The sequence below is a fragment of the Equus caballus genome, chromosome 18 (genome assembly GCF_041296265.1).
Source record: "Equus caballus isolate H_3958 breed thoroughbred chromosome 18, TB-T2T, whole genome shotgun sequence".
Lineage (NCBI taxonomy): Eukaryota > Metazoa > Chordata > Mammalia > Perissodactyla > Equidae > Equus > Equus caballus.
The window spans coordinates 27,185,818-27,202,853 of record NC_091701.1 but is presented as its reverse complement, the minus strand read 5'-3'; the positions used below and the strand labels follow the sequence as shown (position 1 = coordinate 27,202,853).

General features: G+C 35.8%; 1 protein-coding gene across 2 annotated transcripts in view; it reads right to left on the bottom strand.

Annotated features, from left to right (window-relative positions):
* The window catches only part of ARHGAP15 (Rho GTPase activating protein 15), a 607,941-nt gene that overhangs the window by 294,005 nt on the left and 296,900 nt on the right, over positions 1 to 17,036 (bottom strand). For both annotated transcript variants that reach the window (XM_001915565.6, XM_023622852.2), the window contains exons 9-10: positions 14,842 to 14,940; positions 13,468 to 13,597 (exon numbers count right to left, since the gene is read on the bottom strand). In XM_001915565.6, the coding sequence (XP_001915600.1) occupies positions 13,468 to 13,597; positions 14,842 to 14,940 (229 nt within the window). The remainder of the gene's footprint in view (positions 1 to 13,467; positions 13,598 to 14,841; positions 14,941 to 17,036) is intronic.

Sequence of the window (17,036 nt, the reverse complement as noted above, 5' to 3'; positions counted from 1 at the left end):
TCTCAGCCAAACCCTTCTGTGGAGTCAGTTATGCCCAATTTGAAAATCAGGCATGGAACCTCAATAACAAACCCAGGTACTGACTAGGGGGAAAAAAAGATTAATTATTCTTGTATAAACTGTCCCAGAGTAATAAAGCTAAATAAGTGAAGTGAATCCAGAAACTATTAAAATTTTGAGGAAACTCTTTCAATCTGTCTCATTACTATCCAACAAATTTTTAAAAGACTGGAACTTCAGGGGCAAATTTGTGAGGAACATGCTTATTTAGAAAAGAATAATTATTTGCCTATTTCAGTTTCCATTTCCTAGAATAGATACAGGTGGATCAGAGAAAATGATGCTTTATTTCAGAAATAGTCATTGTCAGCTCTTCTCAGTGAGTGAAATCTTATACTACTAGAAGGATTAATCAGACTTTATTTTGAATCTATGCTTTACTTTTTGATTACTAAATTGTGAGCCTACTTTTGTTTTCTCCCCGATTTTCCCAAGCAACTCGACTAAAGTGCAGGCTGGTGGGCCTGGGTTGTTTTGGCGGGCACAATAGATAAGCTTACTCTATGAGTCAAACAGCTAAGCCATGGCTCGTTCAGAATTACGACATCTAACCTGAAAGACCAAAGGGAAATGAATTCAAGTACCCAAGAACAACATAAAAATGAAAGACTTTTAAGCGATGAGATACTATTATTCTTGCGTTGGGAGAAGGGAACTCACAAAAAGAAGACTACAGGTGAGATTTTATGTTCCCAGAAGAACTAAATGTAAAATGAAAGGAAAATAGCATTTCAGTTGGACTTCACACGTGAGTATATCCGGGAAATTTGTGGATTCCTTCCAGGGAATTGTGTGGAGCTTTGGTTTCTTGGCGTGTCTTTTGGTGAGGATAGTTTATTCTTGGTATCATTTTTCATTAGCGTTGTTGTTGTTCTTTTTGTTGACTAGAGCTGTTGACTTTTGACACGGATAGTTCAGAGCTCATGACGTGGGTGTCATGACTTGGGTGTGTCATAGGCAAAAATTATAAGGAAAGTCTTGGTTCAGTCTCAATCCGCAATCACGGCTTGGAAGGAATTGGCGAGATTAAATAAATATTCACCACCCAAAATCACGCATTGTTGTGGCACAGCCAATATGATAATAATCATAAGCAGGATTATTTTACACAAAGGCAGACTAGATAGCTCTTCTACATAGGTAGATCTTGTCCAAGTCTCAAAGGCCACTGTCTCTGGACTTCCGAAAACCTACTTAGAGAGATTATTTTTGTCATATGATAGTGTACTTCTCAAATTTTAACGTGCATTTGAATCACTTTTTAAAATGCAGATTCTGTTCAGTAGGTTTGGGATGGGGCTTGAGATTCTTTATTTCCTAATAACCTCCCAGGTAATATTGTTGCTGCTGGTCCGTGGACCAAACTTAGAGTAAGAAGAATCTATTAGGATTCTGAAAGAACGAGATATAGAATGCAAGTTCTGCTGAATGCCTAGGCATCCTGATGGTTTTTCCAAACCACAGGAGCAATAGGTGGTTTGGGAACTATCAAGAATCCTTCTAATACATGTTAAGAAAACCTATCAATACCCGCTCAGTAATCTCTGGAATCTCTCCCCTTCTCCATTCCCACTGCCCAGCTTCAGCCTGCATTATACTCTACTTGGCCTACTGTAATAGTTCCATATTTATCTCCTTAACTCCAATCTCGCTCTTTTTCGTGCTATCTGTCTCTTTGTCATTCTTCACATTTCCACTGAAATCACTACTCTAAATAACAGATCTGTTCATGTCTCCTGCCTGCAGGAAAGTCCTTCACTGGGCTCCATTACTTATAGCATAAATTCCACATTTCTTAACATTCCGTACAAGACCCTTTGCCAGTGTTCTCTGTTCATTTCAATCTGACGTCCAGTCATTACTCTAAAGTTTTGTGCACTCTAGGCTCACAAATCTATTGCTGTTCTCCAAACACATTAGGCTTTATGGTTCTGTCTTTCCTATCCTAATAATATGTACCCATTTTTTTTCTCAGCCATTCCTGTCTTCTCAATCTGAAAAAATCTCAGAGTTTCATAACAGCGTTAAACTCCAGGTACTTTTTATTTCCCTTTGCTGTCTGCCTTCCCTTCCACGGTTCTATCCCCTATCTCCTACCTGTGTTTCCAGGGATCACTTTTGAGTTTCAGACTCTGTTCGGGTGATGGAGATGAGGAGGAGTAATCATCAGAAAGTCATGGTTTATACCCTCAGCTATTTGCAGTCTAATGGAACAGGGAGGTCCTGGATTCAGTCATTTGCTGAAGTTAGGTGAAGTTAGGTGGTGAGTTAGGGTTGCTTCTCCCAGATAGCCAAACCCTTTCATTCAGATAGAGCAGACATGCTGGGCTCCACATATGCTTGCCAGCCTGTTAATAGAGTGTGCTTTGGTGAGAGCAGACTTTTTAGCATCTTTTGGTTTCTTCTTTATAAGTGGCTCTATATTCATGCGGTTTTGGTGTTTTTACTTTAGTCAAAAAAAGCCATCTTTTTATCACCAATGTGTTATGATAGACTTTATATATATACACACATATATGTGATAGACATAGATATAAAACATTAAAATTGAACAAAATCTTTCCTTGCTTTTAAATGAAATTACATAACTGTCAAAATTCTACCATTGCATCATTTTAGTATTTTATACAAGAAGGGAAAAGGCAACTGACGTTTGGTGAAGTTTAATCTATAGAGATTGCCACAACATCAGGCTCATGCTCAGGAATGGCAAAACCAAGCATTTATTCCCCATAACACTCAGAAGTCCTCAAGGGAACTAAAGGTAAAAGTGCATATGATGCCCTGAGTCAATAGAATAGTGAAGATATTAAAAAATTAAGCCTTTGGGAGCCAGCCCGGTGGCACAGTGGTTAAGTCCGCATGCTCTGCTTTGGCGGCCTGGGGTTCACCAGTTCAGTTCCCCGGTGCAGATCTAGCACTACTTATCAAGCCATGCTGTGGTAGGCGTCCCACATATAAAGTAGAGGAAGATGGGCATGGATGTTAGTTCAGGGCCAGTCTTCCTCAGCAAAAAGAGGAGGATTGGAGGCAGATGTCAGTTCAGGGCTAATCTTCCTCCAAAAAAAAAAAGTTAAGCCTTTGGTAAATTATTCATTTGTTTAATCTGATTTTGCCAACTGTTTGAATCAGTAGTAACAGTGCATTCTTGCTATATATTTAAAGAAACTGGTGGATTTACAGTAGACAAACAAAAGTCACGATTATTTTATTCAGAGTATACATATTTGGAAATCATTATATCTATTACTTATATTACAATATAAATCTACAAAGTTCTTGGATACATATTAGATCCAGTATATACATTGTTCTTAGATCTAATACATGTATTACCTCCTTATATCATATGACTATTTATATATTTATAGAAAAAGTATCCATCATTTGGATCAAAGACTTGAAGATATGTCCTGAAACTATAAAACTCCTGGAAGATAATATTGGTAGTACACTCTTTGACATAGAACTAAAAAGGATCTTTTCGAATACCATGTCTTCTCAGACAAGGGAAACAAAACAAAAAATAAACAAGTGGGACTTCATCAGACTAAAGAGCTTCTGCAAGGCAAAAGAAACTAGAATCAAAACAAAGAGAGAACCCACCAATTGGGAGAAAATATTTGCAAATCATATATCTGACAATGGGTTAATCTCCCTGATATATAAGGAACTCACACAACTCAACAACAAAAAAACAAACAACCCAATCAAAAAATGGGTAGAGGAGATGAACAGACATTTTTCTAAAGAAGATATACAGATGGCCGATACACACATGAAAAGATGTTCCACATCACTAATCATCAGGGAAATGCAAATCAAAACTACACTGAGATACCACCTTACACCTGTTAAAATGGCTATAGTCACTAAGACTAAAAATAACAAATGTTGGAGAGGGTGTGGTTAGAAAGGAACCCTCATACACTGCTGGTGGGAATGCAAACTGGTGCAGCCAATATGGAAAAGAGTATGGGGATTCCTCAGAAAACTAAAAATAGAACTACCCAAACAATTTGAAATCAACAATCCAAAGTAACACACACACCCCTATGTTCATTGCAGCACTATTCACAGTAGCCAAGACGTGGAAACAATCCAAGTGCCCATTGACTGATGATTGGATAAAGAAGATGTGGTATATATATATATATACATACACACAATGGAATACTACCCAGCCAGAAAAAAAGACAAATTCATCCCATTTGCAATAACATGGAAGGACCTAGAGGGAATTATGCTGAGTGAAATAAGCCAGTCTGAGAAAGACAAACACCAGATGATTTCACTCATATATGGAATATAAACAAGTACATGGCCAAAGTAAACAGTCAGTGGTAACTAGGTGAAGGGGGTGGGGGTGGGCACAGGGGGTGAAGGGGACAATTATGTGGTGACAGTCAAGAAATAACGTAAAACTGAAATCTCACATTGATGTAAACTATTATGAACTCAATAAAAAAAAATTGGAAAAAAAAGTCTCCATTATATTTACTTAGAAAGTCAGTCTCAGGAAACTTATCCAAATCTTAGAGTTAGTATAATCTGGAGGTATGAATTATACTAAAATTTTCTGATGCTTAAACTCAAATTTTTTTACACAATCCTATACAACCTTTAGAAAAGGGTGCATACAACACTTTTGTAACTTTTGTGTTAAACTGAATTTTTATACCTAAGCTGACCTTAAAAAATTATTCTGATTCTTCTAAAAATTATTGAAATTATTTTTGTTCATTATAGAATATCTCCTTTTTTCTTGCCTCCAGTAGAGCCTTGAAAATTTTAATTCAGAGCCCATAAAAGAACCTCAAGAGTAAGTATGAACCAGAGCAATCCTCTCAAAAAAAATAGGAGGTTTGGGGCTGGCCCCCTTGGCCGAGTGGTTAAGTTAGTGTGCTCCGCTTCGGCAGCCCAGGGGTTTGCTGGTTCAGATCCTGGGCGTGGACATGGCACAGCTCATCAGGCGGCATCCCACATAGCACAACCAGAGGCACTCACAACTGAAATATACAACTATGTACTGGGGGGCTTTGGGAAGAAAAAAAAAAGAAGATTGGCAACAGTTGTTAGCTCGGGTGCCAATCTTTAAAAAAAATAGGAGGTTACAATGCACAATAGAAGTATTTCCCTAGGTCAAAAGATGTTGAGAGGACAATAACTATAAGCAAAAGGACTAGGATTTTTCCCTTCCCCTCCCCCAAGATCTTAGTTATTTGTATCCTCATTGTGTAATAAAGTACCCATTTGTACATGATTTTGCTAGACACAATACACGTGACCTGCATATAATATACCATTGCTTTGAGACTTAGAGTTCTAAGAGAACAGTGAGAGAGACATTATCAGTTGTGATCTTCAAATACCAGGCTAGTACAAGTAGTCAGGAAGAAGAAACAATCTATTCTTACTCTTCAAACAAGTTTCAGGAATTCCGTCTTCATTTTTAGCACAGAATGAGAATTATGTTGTAATGGTCTCTTGAATATCCTCGTTCATTCATTTAAAAATTTATCACTGCCCATTTCTGAGTACTCTCAAATATTATGAAGCCACTCTGCTAGTTGTAGACATAAAAGTAAATTAGGCAGAGTCCTTTTCAGATTCTTACGGTCCAGCGATGGACAAAGAGACGTCCATAATTAGTTCGTTGTAACACACTTTAGCAATTGCAATGACAGAGATTTGCACTGAATGTTATAGGAAAAGTGAAGAGGATCACCTAACTGACCATGGACTTCCGGTAAAGTTTTCTGCAGGAGATGTGACCTACCTGAGTCTCAAAGGGTGGTAATTTAGTAAAACGAAGAGCTTGACTAAAGGTAAAAGTCAGCACGGAGTAGTGTGCTTCACTATTTCCCTGAATCACAAATGAAAGGCCAGCGAGTGGTGGGAAAAAAACTGGAGAAGAGGATGTAGGTCATAAAGAGTTTTCTGTTGAGGAACTTGGACCTGAGCCATTCCAATGCAGTAATTTCATTAGAAATCGTTCTTAACCTTTGACTTCAATTTTGGAGGACATGGTCTCTGATGGCACTTTCTCAGTTCTATGTTTTCTATTTGGCCATTGCATCTCCTATTTTGCCTCTATGTATTTTTAGTCTAATTAATTTTGTGTACAAAAAGGGTATATTTATTTACATTAGGGAAATTGGGTAACGGGAGTATTTGGCTTCAGGTTCTATTTAAATAATCAAAGAAAGATGAATTGGCAGCCTGATCTACCTTTTCCAAATCATTCATGAGCCATTACTTGAAGGAAGCTGAGTCCTAATGCTGTAGATCAGATTTTATTGAATTTGGATGGAAACAGCTGGTATTTTTGGATACATCTCATACTTTTGGGTGAAAGCAATACCTGATTGTCCTTATGTGGATGTGGGCTTTACTATGAGTAATAATAAATAACTTATTTTCCAGGAAAATCTCATAGATTATATATGTTTACAATTATTTCTTTTTCCTAAGCATACCATTAGGCTTATTTTGGACACCCAAATAAATGCATTGAAAAACAAATTACTCCCTTTTTGAATCTTAAAGAAAAGTAGCATCGTTTCTACACTCTAAAAACAAAAAGGAGTAGACCAAATAAATCCTGTGTACAGAAAGAGGTGATCACTTGCATCCAAAAGGATGCTTTTCTCTGCACAGGGATTCACTGTAAGGATGCCTTAAATATCATGTTTCGCTAAGGTACTTTGAATTTGATATGACAATAGTGAACAAATATTATATGCCTAACTTTATGAAGAAATGTTAATATATGCCCTTTTCAGAGTCATGGAATAAACAGAGGGAAACTTTCAGAGGAGATCAAAGAGCACGTTTTTCTATTGTTTACAATCACAGTAGTATATTAATACTAAGGAAATATTGCCAGAGAGTTAGAGCAAAGAGCCCTCTGGATTTGGCCTATTATTGAAAGAAAGATGCCATTTGACCCAATGAAATCAGAAATTGATTAAATGCAGTTCATCTAAGGGCAAATATGGTCGCGGAGTTGCTGCCCGGGTCAGGAGGAGATGGGGTGATCTAGTGCTTGAGTGCTGATAGGGTTAGATAGATTTTCAGAGTAGCTGATGCTACAAGATACATGACAATGGACACCCACAGGTCAGAGGGCAAGATCAACCCCTTAGATGGGAAAGAAGAGATTAATCAGAGCATTCTTTGCTCAGCTTATAACTAAGTCCTCTTATCAAATGATTCACGGAGAACTGAATGTTTTAAAGAAACTGCAATCTATGGGTCTCAGGAAAATTGGGATTGCTGCTAACTCTCTTGGGAACTCATGTCAGAACTATCTCTGCAGTCACACAGTGCCTCAGTGAAGCCCTGGGACCTTTCTGAATAATATTGTTTTGACAAAGTAATTCAAATGCCTGATTATCAAGTGTGTGTCTAATCTTCCCTGTTTTTTTTCTCATAATGTTTAAATACTCCAGCTCTAACAACTTAAATTTTCATTTAGAACTTTTCATTTTTTCCACCAACTGGAATATTTTGAAATAAAGGACTCCCTTAACCTGAGGAAAACAATGAAGAAGAGAATTGACACTCACAGTTCCTTAGATATTGTCTGTCTTATAACTATAGTAAAACAAAATTATTTTTATTTTCACACTTTAGTTCAATCGTTTATTTTTCTCAGGTGGATATTGAATGAAACTGGTGCCAGGGTGGCAATATCGATTTTAGGGAAAAGAAAAAAAGAATTAGATGGTTGACCATCTTACCCAAAAACTTTTGTCCCTTTGACAGCAAAATAACCCATAATATTCTACACAAATATTATGACTTTTTTGTTATTTTCAGGTGAAAGCTTTTCCATTTCTTTAGAGCTCGATATTATTTATTTTTGCAATTTTAATATTGTTTTATTTTCTTGGCAGATGGCTTATTCATCTTATTATTTGCATGCATTGGCAAGATTATGCTGTTTTCTACAAACTTCTTAATAAGAAGAAACTTTAAAATAAGTATTTATATGACTCTCCAGAACAGCCTTCACAATATGTGTTTTAAACAATTGCCAATGACATGCATTTATCCAAGAAACTAGTATGACTTTTCCATTTTGGATAATAATAAACATCTTACAAATTTTCTTAATTATATGGTTACCAGAAAGGTCACAATGGTCACAAGAAAAAATATATATTGGCTTTTGGGGAAAAAACAGGAAAACAATAAGTTATCAATGTTTTATAATTAAAGATGTCTTAATGTAACATATTCAGAAAATTTAGTCTTTCTTTAAAAGTTTTCAAGTTGCAATTGGAAAATATGTATATTATTTTATTGCATTATGGACATGAATAATGCCTAATCTTTTGTGTGTGTGTTCTCCGGTTTTTAATTGTGAAACTTTCCAAATGTACGATAAACAGCAGCATCATTGATCACTCATATAGACGTTACCTAGATTCAACATATGTTAACATTTGGGACAATGCCAGGCTTAATCTGTCATTACACACATTTCTTACAAAGAACATCTGCCCTTGCTGAGGACTCACTTGCCCGCCCATGCTGCAAAAACTTCCTCCCCAGTCTTCCATTCTCTCCTTTTCCCATTATTTCCTCTGGCTTGGAGGCTCCGCATTGCCTCCCTGCCACCACTGAGGATTTTCAGGGTCCAGGAGCCTCCTAGCCAAATCCATTCTGAGAATCCTAATTGCTTTGATGGTGTTGGTACAGGAGTGAGGGAAGACGAAAAGGGAAACCAGATGGAAAGCAATGCTACTGGGAAGTCATAGCTCCTAGGGCCAGAGGTGCAACCAACCCAGAATGAGCTGTTCCCTAGAGACAACATTCTAAATGATTGCATAAGGTTCAAGTGTGCTTTTGTGGCTGATTCATGGTTTCCTTATGAAAATGTGTTGAGGTCTAAGCAACCAGTTTACAATTGAATTTTGAGAACATAGTCTACTTACAGTTGTGGATGGCCAGTATTATAATTATTTAGATTAGTGCAAAAATTAACTGCCTTCTCTATCACATTTGTTTTCACTCGGCATGATCATGATTACTTTGCAGGCAAATTTTTAAACAAAGATATCATTAAAGGTTCACAGGCATGTTCATTTTTCACATTGTATAAATATCTCAATCCAGTTTTCCCATTCCTATCTTTATCCCTGTAGCCTTGTACCTACATCCTTTTTACACACATCACTAAAGGGCTATGGAAGGGGGAAATCCATATCTAAATACTTTTCAGATTTCACCTGGAACCCATTGTTTTTAATGGTAATTTAATGAAAAGACAGCTAAAAGGAAATTCATTTCCTTTTTGTTCTCTTACCTTTTGATTTTCTTTTTCTAACTCAAGTTTATTTTGGAGCACCTATTTATAATGTTAAAAGTGTTGATTTTATATAGAAGTTATCCAACTTCTCCATATATGGATTTGACAGCATGAGATAAATTATTCCTAAAAGATAACCTAAACAGAAAAATAATTTTAAAAAATTGGAAATGCAGATCAGTGGAGTCAAGAATGTTAGTTGTGCACCTTCAGATATATCTGTTAATGTAAAAGAATGAATGCATGAATGAATGGATAAACTAGAGCTATGTCTAAAGGAATAGTGAAATGGCTAGATGCTAAATCCTTTCCATCAACTGGAACTTCTTAATGACATGCTCTTCTGGGCATAAAAGAATCAAGAGTATCTCTTGGCTCCCTTCTACTGTTTCCTGGTGTGCTGCTCCCAAGAATGCCCTGGCTGCCATTTTCACCTGGGGACTCGCCAGGGGAAAGACCAGCTGCTCATATTTATATTTTTGCAGCTATGACTCCCATATCCAATTCTGGCTCCTTTCTCTTATTTTCTCTACACTCAGGGAGAGGATGTCAAGTATATATGCCCTGCTCCAGTCTTCCATCAGACACCACCCTTGGCTCATGCCCTATTTTGGTGCCATCTGCTTGGGGACACAGAGGATAATAATAAGAGCTCCTACTTATTGAGTGCCTGCTGTGAACTAAGTATTTACATATCTAATTTCAAATTCTCATGCAATCCTGCAAGGACAGCATTAGACCCATTTTTATAGAGCTAAAAAGTAAAGCTCAGAAAAGTTAGGAAACCTCTCCAAGGTTATTTGAAACAGGATTTATATTTGAGCCTTTCCTCTTTGCTGTCAGAGGAAGACACTTCTCTTTCCTTGGAAAAATATGTTCGCATTTTCTTTGATTGACTCTCCACTTTCCATAACAGCCCTCCCTGGAGAGCTGCTCTCCCACTCATCCCAGGCTGGTGTCCTGAAGTTCCCACAATGATTTGGCCCTTACATTGAATTTTCTGGCTTCTTGTCTGTTAGACTCAACTGATATCTTAAAATAATCTGATTAGTACTTAGTGTTGGCAGGTTAGAATCATATTTTAAAAAGGAAAGTATATTTAAGCACTTAACTTTCTGAATTCACTCATTGAGAGTACATATTTTTTTCCCATGTTATACAGAGAAACTGGACAATGAAATGACCACCTGTTAGCTGCTAATGATGTTCACATGCCTTTAAAAAAAAGTAATTCTGGCTTTATCTGTCTACAATCTTGGCGACAAAACTCGTGGGAACATCAAGGGCACAGGAAGCCAAAGGCAGCAAACTGACAATAAAGTTTGTGCTTCGACTACTAATAAGGAAGGAGATACGGTGAATCTCTAATTCCACATAACTATTTAATCTCAAGAGGGTGACATGAAACCAAATGCATGTTTTAAAAACCTGAGTTTGGGTGTTCAAATCCAGGACTGAGATCAGAGGGGTTTCACACAGGGTATGTTCTGCTTGAAAAAATGTTTTAAAAAGCATCAAATATAAATATACCAATCACTAATTCAAATGCATAGTCTAGTTTGATATTGTGTGGGTGAGTCAATGATTATGCCTTTCAAATAATAATGAATATACAAATATTGACTAACTTAATTCAAAGTAATAGATTGATATTAATCAAATCCTATGTTACAAAAGATATATTAGCCCTAAAAAAGGTTTACAACTAAAAATATCCACCAAAATACAGAAAAGAAGCATTTTCTAAAATTAGAGGTATCATTAAAGATTAAATGACCCTTTTATTTCATTAGTGAAATCGAAGTCCAAAGACAACATCTGGTTTTAATTCTTTTGCTAATATGTTTTTGAGTCCCTATTTAAGTTTGATGATTTCTATGGATCTCATTTTTAATGTAATGTTTCCAGCCAAGTCTAGGATTGATATAAATTAAATTTACCTTTTATTTGCTCACTTCACTATAGTGTAATGGTAAAAAGCACAGGCTCTGAAATCAGATTGCTGGGTTTGGAACTTGTCTCCATAACTTGTCTTTGTAGAAGTTGCCTTAATTCTCTGTGCCACAGTTTCTTCATCTATGAAATAGAGTTAATAAAAGTTCCTACCTCATTGGGTTAGCGGGAGGATTAAGTAAGTTACTATATGACAAGCACTTAGAACAATGCCTGGTGAACAGTAAGTGCTCAATATTTGCTAGCTCTCATTGTTTTTTAACTGCCAAGGAAAAGGTGACTATGAGGTCATTATACAGTTGGGTGCATTTGGGATTGGATAGATTAAATCACATGTCTTTCCCCTTGTCTTCAGGCAGGATTTCAATTAAGCCCAATATAGACCAATAATTGTCTTTCCCAGTTAAAAACAAATTCTAAAGAGGAGTAGCTGGTATTCTATCTGTAGGAATTCTTTCTCCCAGTATCATCCTAAGACATTTCAAGTGACGATTGCTGAACACAGAATCCATTTTGCCTCCATGTTTCTCAGACATACTTTTATAAATCTGTATTTTCTCCCACGCTTCAGGCTTTAGAAGCCTGTCAAGGTCTCCTCCAAATCAGCATTTATTTCTGAGATTCCAGATCTACTGCTCATCACCTCACACGTCCTTTCATATCTATTACAAAAAGTTTATAGAATTAACATTAACTATATACTCACAATTGAATCCTAATCTTAAAATCTTACCTTCTATCTGATCACATATGAAGTAAAGGAGGACAATGACCAGGAATTAAAGGGAAATGTTCAAACGCGATAACTCCAAACTGTCCTAAACTGTTTCCATATGGAAAAATCATTTCAAATGACATCACTAACTCTCCACAACTTAATTTGCAAATCACCATGCAGTTCAAGACATTAACACTGATCATTTTAAACTCCAACTTAACACAACTGGCTAACTAAATATATATCTAGTAGTTGTTGAGTTTATGGTATGGTTCTTTGAATAATGACAATTTTGCAAGGGTGCTTCTACTTGAAATTGTCATGATATTTCTAGATTTACAGTCTCTCAATAATTTAGCTTTGGAAGATATGTTATCATATATAAACAGCTTCCCTTTTCCTTGTCATATATGTGTGAGTGCGTATGTATGTTTATAAATACATATACATATACATATATATATATAGTCTCCCTAATGAACACAAATGTATGTATATACACATACAGTCATCCAGCATATGTACTTTATGTACATGTGTAGATATTCTATTAGCAGCCCTTCTCTCCTTACTGAGTTCTCCTAAATTCAAAAGACTAAGATGTAACAACACTGATTTTTGGTCAGATGGAAATGGCAGAAATAATGGTGATTCAGAAAATTGGGGATAGCTAGGTAGATGATCCAGGAAAGGTATTATAATTTCTGAGACTTTGGAAAATGGATTTTCTCTGATTCCAGAGATATCTACTTGTTCTTTCAGGAGACTGAGAATCAATCCAACTCTGTGAGATATGTGAGATACCTTTTAATAACGCCCTTTTATGAGGAAAAAGCATGTAGGGAAAGATTAAGAAATATACTCACCATCACTATTTAAGTGGTGAGATTGGTCCTTTTTATTCCAAATTCATTTCTTTTAGAATATTACAATTAGATGTGACCTTGGAGAACATCTAATTCACATTCGACATTTCTGAATCTTTCTGGTGGTCTGAAAGTGTGGAAAGTTGCATAGCCTTTTGGTTGAAGTTGGGCCCAATGTGGTGGGCACTCATACATCTTGTAATGTACGGAAATCATATAGTCAGCATACTAAGGTTTGGAGATGCTTGACATTTCCCACTCTTAAAATCAATCACCAATCTGAATGCCATGGCTATTACTCAGGGATGCAGAGGTTTGCTTAAGCAGAGACCATGACCTTGGAACAATTATTTTCTCAAAAGGCATTACCAACAATGACGTGAGCAAAGCGCCCAGACTGCCCTCCAGTGCATGAATCCCTGGCCAGGAAATGGCTATGGATCTTCCATGAGTAGTATGAGTTTGGCTTAAATCTCATTTCAATGCATTTATATTTCATAAGCACTGCATTTAGGCAAAGTTAAAATGAGCAAGTAAAAAATAATACTTACTTAAAGATTTTCTGTGTTCTGGTTTCTGTTCTTTTATATCACTATCGTAGTGACTTAGTAATTCAGTACTGGAGGATCTCTGGATTTTGAATAATTCCAGGTTTCTTGATGGACTGCTTGGATCCTTTGGCTGGAAATAACAAACAATTAGACTGAATAATTTTACAAGGAAAAAAGGATTCATCAAATAGTTTTGTGATCTATCTTAATGCTGGATTTAAAGGGAAGTTGAAATAAAATGATTATTTTGAGATAGGGCCTCTATGCTAAGCTCAATATTCAAATTTGATAATAGCTTTACATATATGGTACTTCCTAAATCCTCTGCATTACCCTAAACACTCCACACGCATTAACTCAATTAATCAACACAGTAATCCTAGGAGGTAGGTATTATTATTATAGTCCTTACTTTCCAGACAAGGAAACCGAAGCCAAAAGAGACAAGTAATTTGCCTAAGGCCACATAGCTAGTAACAGATAGAAGCAGGATTCAAACTCAGGCAATTTGAGTCCAGAGTCCACTCTTAATGACAACAACAAACTCTTTGTTTGTGTGCACGTGTGCATGTATGTGTGTGGGCATGAGCACTTGTGTGCCTGGATAGGGGACTATATTGATTATGGGGAAAGTCAATTTTTTATTTTATTTTTAAAAGTTTTAGTCCCAAAATGACGTAACGGAAGATTGTGATTAAATTGCAATACAATCAGAAAATGTTTTCCTGTTGTACACCTTATTAAAAGCTCTCAAGAATATTTTTCCTCAAGACTTTGCAAATATGAGTGTCCTAAAATTAGATGTTTAGCCTGAAATCAGTATAAAATGGGTAGTTTTAAATAATTTGACTCTTTTTAAAAACATTCTCTGAATGTCTGATTGAGGGTAATTTCACAAAGTTCTAAATATATAATTTTCATGAGAAGAACAATCTAGCTTAGCTTGCAGAACAATGAAAATCAGTACAAAGGATTATTATTTACTGGTATTATAACAGTGAGTATGGGCTTAAATACATTGATATTTATTTTCTACAATATGTATTACAGACTGCATAAACTGAAAATGTGAAAGTTCGGTAGTTATTAAGCGCTTGTGTGCTTTTTACAGCCTCCAGTAAATGAATGTCTGTGTTATTTCAGAAAAAAAAAATGAATGCACTGCATTTCTGAAAGAGAGAAATCAAATGACGTTTAGTTCCACAAATCATATCTACTGAAAAGGTTTTTAGTGGACTCTATTTAAACTTAAAAAGCTTAATATCTCTCAATCCATAGAATCCATTTAAATTCATGTGTGTTATATGCCTAAACAATAAGATTTAAATGACTACATTTTAATTAATAAAGGTAACAACCAAAACAAATACATACCAATCTGTCAATTGCATTTTTGATAGCGTGGAACCAATCCAATATGATGAAGTCAATATCTGACTGGAGAAGGAACTCATTTCCTGAGACTGTGGAGATCTGGAAAAAAAAATCGACAGGTAAGCAAACCGTATAAAACAGATCTCTTACATTTCAAAAAATGTATCCTTTTTAAAAAACACACTTTAATACACTGAAATATTTCTTGTATTCCAGTAATTGTCTTTCTGGGAACTGGGAAACTAGGATCATTTTGAACTGCTCTCTATAAACTGTTTTTTCATGCCATAACAAATACATTATTGTTTTAATAATAGAACGATTAACTCAGAGTAGGACGAAAGCTGAATTACTCCAACTCAAAAAGCAAGCCAGGAAGTTCAGAATAATGCAGACAGTATCCACTCAAGTCAGAACCTCAGAAAAATGCACCCGGGTGTGTCAGAATTCTTTCTGCACTTTTGGCTCTTTCCTGTTTGTCTTTTTCAAATCTAATAGTATCTCTATATTTGATTTCCTTTTATGGAGGGCTCTAAAACAGATTATTTACCAGAGAGACTAATGCAGACTTTTCCAAAAGGTCATTCAAATGAATAACATTTGGCTATTTCTGCTTTCCTATCATAAAGATCTATAGGAAAGTAATAAAGGACCAATTTCCCCACAAAGAGAGTCTATTAGAATAAAAGTTCATTTACATATTTGAACCTCTCATGGAGAGTATTTATCAAATGAACATCCTCTCTTCAGACTCTCAGGGCGGTTAAGTAGTTGGCAATATTTAGCATGTAACTATACGTTTTTCATTACAGTGAATCTTTTTCTCTCCAGAATTGTGAGAGAAGGATGTGACCCTATAGAAACAGAGCAGTGCATTTGATTTCACACGTAAAGGGCTGCTTAGAGAAGAATTTGATTCGAGTGGGTGTGGGCATGCTTTTTGTATTAGGCCATCAATCTGAACTGTGAAGATTTTCCCTTTATGTTATTGACTTTTTGTTTCAACAGGAAGATGAACATTTCCCGACTACTGTCACACATCAAGCAAGGCTTCGGAGGTTTAGAGGACTGACATTTCAAAATACTCAATCAGGAGCTAGTCACCTCTTCTCAGCCTTACTGGCTCTAAATAGAAGGTGATGCTGAAATGTGGCACAGGCTCAGAAAATCACAAATCATGCTTCAGGATGTCTCTATAATTCTATCATTAAACTGACAATTATTACCCCAAATAGCTCACTCTGAAGGTTTCAATGATTCTTATGGCAACATTTAATGACAAGGATCCTGAAGTTTTAAAGTAATCTTCAATTACACACTGCATATATTCTTCTGGCATTTATTTGTAGAAAAACTATAGAGAAATGCCATATTACTCAGTCCTGCAATGCAGCCATTTTTGCCTGAGATGGATTCCAACTTTTCACAACTGTCAAGAGAGGAACTATCCAAAGTGTATACAGTTATGAGAAGCGAAAGATTAGAAAATAAAAGGAATTTAATTATCCACACTAGAATTTGACAGATTACCAGGGCCAGTCACTCTTTTTTTTAAAGTAAAATTGCATGTAAGATTTGAGATGGCTCAAAATAGCTTCCAAATAGTCCTCTGTTTTATGTATCTAGTAAAAGACAGTTAGGCTGATGTTTTCCTAATTATCTGCATGCCCTTGCAATGTTCTTTACTTACATAAAGTTCCAAATATTTACTTCATAAAGTGTTGCCACAGAAATAGTAATCTAAAAATATAAGGCCACTCCAACTAACCCAAGAAAACTAGTAACGTCCTTGACCTCTACCTTCATCCTAATCTGAATTTAAATATTTTGATTATGAATGTATTATATAACATCACAATTTGTTAACAATACACAAAGAAAATTAAATTAGCCCCAACACAATGTAGAATCTAAAATATTCCTCTCCCATTATAAACCATTATTAAAATTAGAAAAGAGAATGTTTTCAAAGTACAAGAAACAAACACAATTGAATTTACTGTATTCAGTAAATTGTAGTTCAGTTTTCAGTCTAGTAAATTCAAACAGTGATAAACTATAAAGACTTCAGCTTGTACTTTTGGTGCACGCTATGCAATGCAACGGGGATCTTTTACTGCTAACACAACCAAAAGCAAAATGTACTTTAAAAGTTTCTTTGTCCAAATATATTACCGTGTTAATCATACACGATC